Source organism: Olea europaea, unplaced genomic scaffold, assembly GCF_002742605.1.
Source record: "Olea europaea var. sylvestris unplaced genomic scaffold, O_europaea_v1 scaffold903, whole genome shotgun sequence".
NCBI classification, from domain to species: domain Eukaryota; kingdom Viridiplantae; phylum Streptophyta; class Magnoliopsida; order Lamiales; family Oleaceae; genus Olea; species Olea europaea.
In genome coordinates this window covers 246,205-257,432 of record NW_019267504.1, presented here as the reverse complement: position 1 = coordinate 257,432, position 11,228 = coordinate 246,205, and the positions used below count along the sequence as shown (strand labels likewise).

The 11,228-nt window shown below is 34.2% G+C and overlaps 1 protein-coding gene across 1 annotated transcript; it reads right to left on the bottom strand.

Moving 5' to 3' along the window:
- Positions 1-6,092: 6,092 nt before the first annotated feature.
- Positions 6,093-10,726, bottom strand: LOC111392211 (IQ domain-containing protein IQM3-like). The gene is made up of 9 exons (XM_023017495.1): positions 10,625-10,726; positions 9,865-9,918; positions 9,129-9,194; positions 8,809-8,897; positions 8,221-8,308; positions 7,707-7,847; positions 7,500-7,592; positions 6,234-6,335; positions 6,093-6,128 (listed from the first exon to the last, which is right to left on the bottom strand). Exons 1-9 carry the CDS (start codon positions 10,724-10,726, stop codon positions 6,093-6,095), a joined length of 771 nt encoding a protein of 256 aa, XP_022873263.1.
- Positions 10,727-11,228: the final 502 nt, after the last annotated feature.

The window sequence follows — 11,228 nt, the reverse complement described above, 5'->3', positions numbered from 1 at the left end:
ACTGCCTAGAATATTTAATTAAAAGGAATTATATTAATTCCTAATTCTATTTAATCTTGTTTCATTATTCCATGACAGCTTTTTCCGTAAAATGCCTCAATCCAGTATAATCTATAGTTATTTTTCCCTTATCTAAACATCACGTGGAGTTTATCAACTAATAAAGTCAAGTAATTAAATAATACTAAAATAATCAATCCCTAAAATCAAGGAAACCTACCCTTCTTTTTCTCCAAAATCAAAGCAAATAATTATTAAAATAAACCTACTTCTTTTTATTCATAACCATTTCTATACGTACACACCATACAAAATCAAGACAATTCCATGTACACGTGTCAACATCACATCTTCCTTCCAAGTTTTAATTGAATTTGAAAACCAATTTCTTCAAATCGAAATTTCTTGGTGCTGGGTTATCTAAATCGACTATTTCTCGAGCCTAAAATTCATAATTAAATATTGGCTATCCAACGAGTATAATATTAATATACTTATATTTACTCTATCGAAATTTAATTATTTGACTCAAAGTATAAGAATTTAAAATATATTACCTCTTAGTCCCTCAACTTTTGAAATAATATAATATAGATATTAAATAAATTTTTATAAATTTTTTTTTTTTTGGGATGTTACAGAAAACCATACCAATTGCCATGATTTGCAACGCTACAACATAAGCTCGGTCACCAACTGTCAAAACAAGCATCCAATCGTCCTTTGGAAACGTTATTGATATTTCAATAATCTCTCTTTCCACAACACTTCTCTAGTGTTCACGAGCCTTCCTAGTCGAATTCTTTGATTTAGTCTTCAGTTTTAGTACTCCCAGAAACGATCTGAAGTTCAATAAGGGCGTGTTTGGAAGACAGGTCATTTCAATGAACAAGATTTAACTTATTTTGCTTCCTTAATGTCGTCCGGTCCAACTTACCAAACAGTCCACAAACACTTAAATCATCGACCATAAGCTGCTAAGCAAATTATAAGATGTCCAGGTACTTGCCCCTTCTCCTGTAAGATGTCCTGCTAAAGTCAAGTTGTTTAGAGTTTAGCCATGGAGGAAAAAACGGTAACTGGCCTGTTGATGAAAACAGGTGTGCTTTGGTGAAAACGTCACTCTCTCCTGACAACTCAAGAGCTGTTCCCAACACTCCAAACAAAGTAAGTCAAAACAGAATGTCTCCTCATAATCAGAATTATTCAAGCAGCTTCCGCAATTTATGACACGAACAACGCAAAAGGTGCAACCTCTGCAAGACTTTCCATCATTTAGCTTCCCTTGGCAATTTTCAGTGGGGGCAATCATAGACTTGTCTCACTTGCTGGCAATGCGGACACGTTTCAATGTCAATAGTCCGCTCATCATCTAAATAAAGATACAGTTGTCCGGCACCATAAAACCTTGGTTTACAGGGGCTAAACTGTTTGTCCTTATCTGCACCTAACAAAACTTTAAATTCCTTAAGTGCTGGTTCGTTATACCAAGAAGTCAACCAATTCTCAGATGCTCAATACCAGGAATTCCAACAGACTTAAAGACCTTCAAGTTACACAGAAGACCTTCAACACTGAGTTTGATGCACCCTGGCACACTTAACTGCAAGCGTCAAGGGGCAAACTATGTGTGATTAGATTTGATATCTAAAGATAAAATGAAAAATCAGCATAGAACTTGGATATATTCAGCTTACAAAAAGATAGAATAAAGAAGCTACAATCAGAACACTTATCATCCGAGTGCTACATGATTTTCAAAATGACACAATATTCAAAAAGATCAAAATTTTTGCCTGAGGTAAAGAAACAGAGCTCTTTGTAGAGGATCACTCATGTTCTAGATTTAGCAATAATATAAGGAAAAGGAGGAGCATCAGTGATGGTAATGATATAAATGAATCGTACATGATATCAAGGCAATTGTTATTAAAGCATAAAAAAAAATCTACCACAAGGCTTCTCAAGAAAACTATATACAGAAAATCAACAGTACAAATATTTGCTCTGTTGATTTTAAAAGAACTGCAGTGCAGCTGGTAAGAAATATTTTTCACACTTAGCCTATCTTTTGCTCATGTTTATAAACTATTTATAAAAAATCAAGCTACTTATATTTTGAGGGACCCACAATCTACCCACTTATCGATTACTAATTTCTATCTATATACAATTCAAGCCAATTATCAGCACTTCCCAAACATGACTTTAAAGTTTAGATTATTTTCCAGTTGTCAATCCTTCTTCTCAATAAATCCCAGCTCCACCATAGGGAAACAAAAAAAATAAAATAACAACATTAACAAACTAAGTGATGAGTGATTTACACTCATTATATTATGCCATTAATTTCATAATTTTGCTATCTTGGAGAGTATTTTAGAAGTGCTAACAAGTGATTTTGGAGTTGTTTTGTAGATTGATGGAATTGGAGAAAACAAGAGCTAAAAGAGGTCAAAGGAAGGAAATAGGTAAAAGCTAGCGAAATTGGATAAAATGACCAAAACGTAAGAGATTCAAAGTTCGAGGATTAAAATGCAATTAATCAAAAGTCGTGTCGAAACTTGAAATGAAGGTTCGAGAGTTCTAGAAGCCAATTGGATGAAGGAAGGTGTCAAAGGGATCAAATTTAGTCAAGATATGATCATAAATCATTTTCCAACCAAAAAGTTTTGCGCCGGAGTTTTGGTCTCACATTGAGACTCATTTTTGACATAGAAAACGATCGAATTGGAGAATGATTCCTGAAGCAAAATTGTATTCCTTTGAATTAGCTTTTCAACGCATCTTGAATCACTTCAATTGGATATCGAACGAAAAAGTTATAACAAAAATACTGAAAGCTGTCCAGTGCAACCGAAGTAGTCCTCAGCGCCTAGGCGCTATCTCTCAGCGCTCAGGCGCCATGATGCTGAAATTTTGACAGAAAGTCAGCGTCTAGGCGACCAAATCGCAGCGCCCAGGCGCCGCCATGCAAGAGTAATTTTTTTAGGTTTTTACCATTCTTTTTCGGCCCAACTCATCTCCAAATATTTACCTAAATTCCAAGATATTATAAACACAGAATTGAAGACCTAAACAAGAAGGGAGCCGCACACTAAAAATCTATGGAATCAAGCCACGCGTTCTTGACATATTATCCACGCTAAATGGATCATTAGGCAAATTTATGCTAATTCCCATACCAAAGGGATCATTAGGCAACAAATCATCGATATCTTCATCAATCTTTTTGGATTTAGAATCATACAAACCGTTCAGATTTTCCCTTTCTGTATCTGGGCATCCCTCCATGAAACACCCATTTTCAAACTTGATTCCAGAAAAAAGTTCCTCTTCTTGATTCAATGTCATTGTTTCTCCATCCATTAACGTAAAAACCTACGTGCTGACAAAAGCCAACAATTCCTGATGATACTACTAAAAAAAGTTCATAAATTGAAACAAGTTTTTCCCCAAAAAATATATTTAAACTCCGAAATATTACAAAACTTGATTTATCCCAGCATTAGTATACGTTTAATATGTGTATATATGTGCCTAGAATTAAAAGATTAAGCCACACAAAATGGAAAAATAAATAGATGGGTTTGATGGGAAACTGACCAGTAGTTGAAGCAAAATCAGAAAGAATCTCGTTTTACATAGAAACCCCAGCTCAAAGATACTGGGATGCTAAATGCAACGTAAAAGAAAACCCGAGTCTGATTTGGAATAGGGTGATAAATGTGCTTGTAGGATACGTATTAAAAATTACTGTCAAACTCAATAATTAATTGCAACCGCATATTTCATAGAACTAGTGGTTTCAAACGAGCTCATCGACTCCTATGACATGTGGCTTGACTCGAAAAAAGTCCAAACTGGCTCGGAGCTCGTTTGTAAGAGCCAAATTTCGTCCAAGTCTCAGAAATCAGATTTGGCCAGAGAGCCGCACAAACTGACAAACCCAGATACAAGCAGGGCCGCATGTGGACTCGTGTAGCACGCCTTGTTACTTGCTCTTTAAACCACTTGCATAATTAATTTTTGAAGTTTGTAAATTAATGACCACTTATTTTGTATTCAAAAACTTCGATAATTACTATTGTAGCTTTTAAATTAATTTTGTAGTTTGTAAATTGGCGATCAATTTTTCTTATATATTCAAGTAAAAAGGAAAAAAATGAAAAAGCTTGTGAGCCGGATAGGATAGAGCCAAAATCCAGGCAATAGCCTGGCTCGAGCTCCGTTCTAGCCTTGTTTTTTTTTTTAAGCCAATATCAAGACCCGAGCTTGGGCTGGTAAGCCAACTCAACTCAGCTCGTTGTTACCATTATATAGACCCCACAATTAATACTTAATTTTTCGCCAATAATTTCGTGAAATCCATCACTCATTCTTATCAAAATCAACTTTTTAACTGTCTCCAAACTATGTAATGGTATGTGCTTCTCTGCACAATAAATTTACACATTTTATTCTTGCTTAAAATTTCCTACAGCGAGTCTAGTAGGAAATCTATAAATAGTTTTATATTGACCTTATTACAAGGTTTTGCAGTTTTTCCCCCTAATTTTAAGCCCTTTTCGACATATTTAAAACTTAGATTTTTACTAAATTTTGATTAAAAAGAAAAAGAAAAAGATAGTGTATGTAATTGAAAAGTTGATAAAATTTATAAATTTCATAAAATATATAATTATTATTATCTTTGTCTTTATTTTTTATAAAAATTTAGTTACATAAAAAAGGAGCTCTTATTCATGTTTCTCGTCAAAATTAAAGTACACATTTTTTTAAGCTCCCATTTGGTCCACATCATTTCAATGTAAAATGGGTGGAATAACATTTTTTTGAAGAATGAGTGGTTAAAAAAGAATAGAAGTTTTTAATTTACGTGCAATATTATTTTATGAAAAATTGTGTGGTTAAAAATAAGAGAAAGAAAAATAAAATTTAATTTAATTGGAACCAAATGAGAATGTCAAATCCAAGTGGAAGTATTTAACATTGTGTATATTGAAAACGATTCATGCATAATCTTTTGCACGGTTAAGTGCACGTGCTTGTACAAGTTTTATTTACAAAAATTAATGTGCCCAATCCTCTTAACCCATTCGGGCCCAATTTCTGTTAGAACTCCTCTGCTCCAATTAAATATCATGATCCAATCCAGCACCATCACCCATTTGACCCGACCCAGTAACATCAAGACCTGAAACTGCATTCAAGTTCACTGTCGACGTAATCATTTCCATGCAAATCTTTTTCAGTCCTATAAATTTTTGCCTGTTTCGGCGGCTGCGTTTTCCTCCTTTTCAGTTTTATCCTTGTTGCCCATACAATGAAGAACGGTACACTCGATCAATATTGTGCCCAATGAGAACAACGGAGTGGATTATTCTCAAAAAAATATTTCCCCAGTGCGGACTCTTTCTATTTTAGACTTTGACAGATCAATCGCGACTAAAAATGGATGCATACAAGGACGAAAGAGACGATCCTTGGATTCGTCTAACTTGAGAGGAGTCCCCAGTGAGCTTGCAATTGATCATAACGTATTTGTTTACTACTTGCCTAGAGTTAATTCTTTGTTACATTTGTTTCTGACGAAAACGAGTCAGTTCCCTCTTCTCTGATGTAAATCTAAACTTTGATGGGTGTAGAAGCCGTCAAACTCCATTAATGGAGGAATAAAGTGGAGATAAACCCATCCCCGAGCGAGCAAAAGTGCTGATTAGAGTAATCTGCAAATGATTATGGTACACTCAAGTCACACCCCTTCATTACATATATTTCTCTTCAATTCTCCATTCTGCAGATGATTCTGCACACTCAAGTCACACACCATTATTACATATATTTCTCTTCACTTCTCCATTCTACAGATGATTCTGATACACACACGTCTCACACCCTTATTACATATATTTCTCTTCAATTCTCCACAGATGATTCTGGTACAGCACTCAAGTTACACACATTATTACATATAAACATATATAAGTTTTCAATCCCCCATTCAATTATATGAGACCTATTATAGTATAGGAAAAGGCCTCATTCTTTTCTGTAGGTATACTTCAGCAATTTCAGAGGCAAATCTAGACTTAAGGACTCCAAAAGTCTTCGTTCGCCTTCCGGATCTGTTAAGATATGAGACAACAACACTATTAGATGAAATACTACTGAATCACAGAGAAAAAAAAAAAAAAAAAAAAAAAAAAAAAAAAAAAGGGCAGATGATGCACCTGGACTTCGTCAAGGTTGACTCCATTTTCCTTGAGAATCGATAAAAATCGTTCAAGGCTATCCTCGGTTGGCTTATAATGTCCACTGGAAGGTGAGATGCGCTAAAGAGAGTAAAGAGGGTGCATTAGATCAAAAATGTATTTAGCAAAATCACAGTTCAATTCTCTTCCATCCTTCACAGTTAAGTTGACACTCCGTGAAGTCAGAATCATTTCTTAACCCCATCCGTGACAATAATATATTGTACCTCAATAACAATTTTTAAAGCTACTCTTGCCTTTTTCTGTTAAGTTGGTCTCAAGTGACTCTCTCTCTTGTTTCAGAATTGAGTTCCAACTCGTTATTTCTAAGGGCACTTCACTTGTGATTATCAACTTGTCTATGCCTTATTCAATAGCGTCTTTCATTCTTTCCTTTTGCTAGTAAGTTATCCACTGACAGTTTCTCTTGTTTCACTTTTTAGTTCCAACTCCTTATTTCTAAGGACACTTATAATTATGTTGGTAGTCAACTTATTTTTACCATATTCAATAGTATTTTTCACATCCTCGTCGATTCGAGGTAAACCAAAACCATCTAATTATCAAATATCGTCATTATAGTTGGCTAGATGATCATGGACGAATTGATTACACTCATCTAAGTTCACCTCAAGTTCAAGACTCAGATCTAACTTAAAACTAAAGAACTATTTTAACAGATACACACCTTATTTGGCATAGACTTAGCATGGTAAATTTCCTCTAATTCATTCCGCGATCAGTAGCTATCTTTATTTCCCACCCCCCTAACAATATACGAGATAAGTGTAACTTCATGCCAATTTATCCATTCCCTTTTTCTTTGTAATATCAAAGTAATCAGACCAAGAATCATTTATAGTTTTTGTACATTATATACTTAATATATGCATTTATTATTGTTAGTAATTGTTACTTAAATTAAAAAAATGTACTAATGTGCTATAAAATATTAGATGTCAAGTTCACATCATGGGCAAATTTAGCTCATGTTTGGTTTGGATAAAAATTAGATTTTTAAATAGATTTTGATAAAAAGTTAATGAAATGTATGACTTCAAAGTTGATACAAAATTGTCGATCCATTAAAATGAGTAATTAAAAATGAGTTTTAAGAAACGAGGAGTCAAAACAAGACTTAATGTAATAATTTTATTCCAAGGACATTGCGGCACACCTTAGGACATGATAATAGTATTCTATGTTTTATCAAGAAATTAAAGGACGGGACTGTTTGGAATTTACCTTAAGCACTCCATCTTTTACCCAGAGTCTCCCAGCAGTTAGAATAGCTCCTCCCGCAAGAAAGCTTGAATGATGGAAAAATCCTTTCTTTTTCTAAATGGTGTTAAAATATAGATGTTTCAATGAAGAAAAAAGTTTCGATGCACAACATAGAGACTTTAAAAAAAACATCACGTGCACAATTCTAGTTAGTTTGTTAGACATTACCTCTCCAATGTAGAGTTTCTTAGATGTGCTCACTACGAAGATATATTTCAACTGTGGAGATTCATGGTTAAGATGAATTCTGGTTGTACTGCGCAGTATTTTTCCATTAACAATCACGTGCTCGTAAGATTTTCTCGCTTCCTGATCATATCAAAGAAGAATAATAAAAAATAAAGAACCCTACTTAAAATGTTGCATTGATTAGAGTAGAATAACTTTTTAGGAAAGTCAATTTATCCATATAATATAATCAAGATGTCAGTACAACAGAATAAAGTACACATTTAGCAAGCTACTAGGTTGCATGCTATTGATTACACAAACAAATAATAACACAAAATAGGAAAAACTGAAACAAGAATAACACAAGATATAACATACTTGATCTTGATGTAACGATATAAAAAACAAGATTCGAGCTCCATTTTTTATCCATTAATATGTGTCAAACATGCAATAAATTTAGAAAAGAAAATCAATGCAAAAGGTAATTAATGCAATTTTGATCGCATACTAGTCCAAGATACTTGACGCATTGTTGATCAAGCTTTGATCTAGGACAGTCTTCAAGATCAACCTCTTTGCCATCTCCATAATCCAACCTATTAAAAAGTAGATATGTTCAAGTTTCAATTAATGTGTTTTTGACTTTAGATAATATGGAAGCAATTGCACCCTTGTTCAAAATAAAATAAATGAAAGCGCAATCCACATATAAGATTATCAATTTATAAACAAAGTGTATTTTCATTTTCTTTTTCTTTTTTGACAATATAAGTAGAGGCAGAAAGAAACTAATTAACTCCTTCAAGTTAGACCGCAAAAAATCTCTCAAATTGTAACTCGATACCACTCATTTGACACCACTACTTGCAACCGAGGACAGTCTCACGTAGTTTCTATGGGGAGTAGGCCTACATTTACGAAGGTGTGCAAAGGTTTCCTCAGGCCGAACTGAGATTGGCCATTCCCATTATCTTTCTTTAATTACAAATCAAGATGAATTTATATTTATCTTAGTATACTTAGATAGATATATATCAGATCGTGGCTTTATGTACCAAACATTTCTATATTATTGTGTTTTAAGGACTTCTCTCACCAAGAAAAGAAATTCTGATTGGCGGAGCTTTTAAACCACTCTTTATAGTATAGTTGTAAATTGCTCCCATAACGATGTCTTGAATCAATCTGCATAAATAACATAGCTTTCAAATGTTAACTCCACAAATATCACTATCAGGCTAAAGTTGAAACAATGGTAAATAACTCGTAATTGAGTGAGGACAACTGACAAAAAAATAAATAAAATGTGACAAGCTCCCATGAGGAAGATGAGAGCCATCAGACACCTTCTTAATCACCAGAGAATAAGCTAAACTTAAAAAAACTCTAAGATGGCAAGAAGAAAGAGTAACTCACAGCTTCAATGCAGTGTTTCAAAATCAATATGTTTGCCTTGGCATCTATGGACAAACCCTTGCCTACCTGTCAATATATTTAGTTAAAGACATTGTCAAAACAATCATCTATTGAAGCACTTAATTGTTAATCTTCCGTTATATATATTTCTCCTTTTCTTAAATTTTTTCGACTTTCTTTTACATAACTAATTACTAATCTAAAATAGTAATAAGAGTGAATTTTTTCCTCCTTTGGAAGCAATCATAATGACGCACTTCCACCACAAGGGTGTTGTCCTATGCTTCAAGAACTTCTGACGGACACAGATATTTTGTATTGGCGGGACACAATCAAACTTACAAAAGATATAGATTTACGTTTATCTCGAACATCACCAAGTTTAGTAGCCTTTTTATTTCCAACATCATTTCATTCTCTTATCTCGAATAATCCTTTCATTAACATTGTGATCATTAAAAAAAAAAAAATGCATATTTACGTTTAAATTATTTTTTCATCATAATCAATGAATACAATCAATTCAAGTAAAAAAAAAAAAAATACAAAAATCACATCAAATTCTAAATATTATATCATCAACTATATTCCAGTTCAAACAAAGAATAAAATCACAACTCCATTACCATAAAATCGCCTAAACTAGATTGAAATTAGAGTACTTGATCATTTCCTCAATTCCATTTAAAAAAAAAAAAAAAAATTGAATTTTCAGTTGGTGGGTCACTTGACCCACCAGGACCCACTGTGGGTCCGTCAATGCATAGTACAAACCCATTGCTATAGCAACCTTCAATTTCACTACGAAAAATTTGAGAAAGTTACAAGAATCTATGTAGCATAATTTTTGTATAAACAAAATTCACAATTCTATGCTTTAATGGATGGTGAGATTGAACTATTAGCAACATAGTTCGAGAATCTGTAATCCTCTTAGAACTTTGTTTTCTAATGGACAGGATATTCTATGGGAAAAATATGTTAACCCCCTGCCGAGCTCTACCCTGCCCGCATTTTCTTTGGAAGCTGATGCCGAAAAATCTAAATCAAGGCTCATAAAACAGAGTTCAAAGGAATTATATCCAATTAGATTGTTTCTTGTTTCCTTTTCCAGTAAGATGGCTGCGGGTTCAAGCCCCGTCAGTCCCGACGGATTTAATAAACACACCAATTCATCTCTCCATTTTCTGTGAAAATGGAGACGGAGCATAAGATGGTGTCATCTCTATATTTTCCGTGAAAAGGGGGACAGTGAGCATAAGATGGTGATCCCTAAGTTCTCTTTTCCAGTAAGCGAAGTAAGAGGTTTCTGCATCTACTATCATGGTCATGAATAGAAAGAAGAAAACTATCATTCCAGAGTACATGACTATATAGTAAAAAAGAAAATTGAGTAATCATAGAAGATGAAGATGTCCATACTCAGGATTTGAGAAAATGGACGATGAGATTGTGAAACTGTGGATGGATTTAGTTATGGAGTTTTAAGCTTTTACCTCCAGAACACCGAACATGCCCAGACCTGCACAATCGTCCATTTGCAGAGAGTCGCGCCTAGTGAGTCTTTGTGGAGAGCATTTGTTTCCGTTTGCTGCCATTTATCAGCATGCAATCCTCTTCTTCTAAAATGGAGGATGGATATGGGTACTCTGAGAATAAAAAAGACTGGTGAATCAATGTCCCAAGTCTACAATTGTATGAATAGACATATATTATGTACTGGGAATCTTGTAAATTCTGGGGATTACCCAGGACATATATGTCTATTCAAAAAAATATATGTATGAAAAGGACAAGACTTGGCACATTGATGTCTATTCAAGGCCGGCCCTCCGGCCAAGCCACTTAGGCCACCGCCTAGGGCCTCCAAATTTTGGTTTGGGCCCAGGGCCTCAAAATCTATATTATTTTTAATTCCCAAAATAAGAAAAATGATTTGGGGCCTTTGGGCTTGGACCACATGAATTAAATTATTTTGGAGACTTGGTCCACTTGGAGTCCCAAGTCCGTATACAATACATACATACACTACAAACCACCCGGCCCGTTATCTTTTCAATTCGACTTCCTCTAGTCTCTGGTTCCTCTCAAATCTGAAAT

Excerpts from the sequence above, each read along its gene's own strand:
- LOC111392211 (XM_023017495.1), bottom strand. The coding sequence starts at position 10,726 with ATGGCAGCAAACGGAAACAAATGCTCTCCACAAAGACTCACTAGGCGC. Across the intron at positions 8,309-8,808 it reads AATCAGAATTTCTTTTCTTG|GTTGGATTATGGAGATGGCA; the intron begins GTGAGAGAAGTC and ends ACTTTTTAATAG. Across the intron at positions 6,336-7,499 it reads TAAAAGATGGAGTGCTTAAG|CGCATCTCACCTTCCAGTGG; the intron begins GTAAATTCCAAA and ends TACTCTCTTTAG.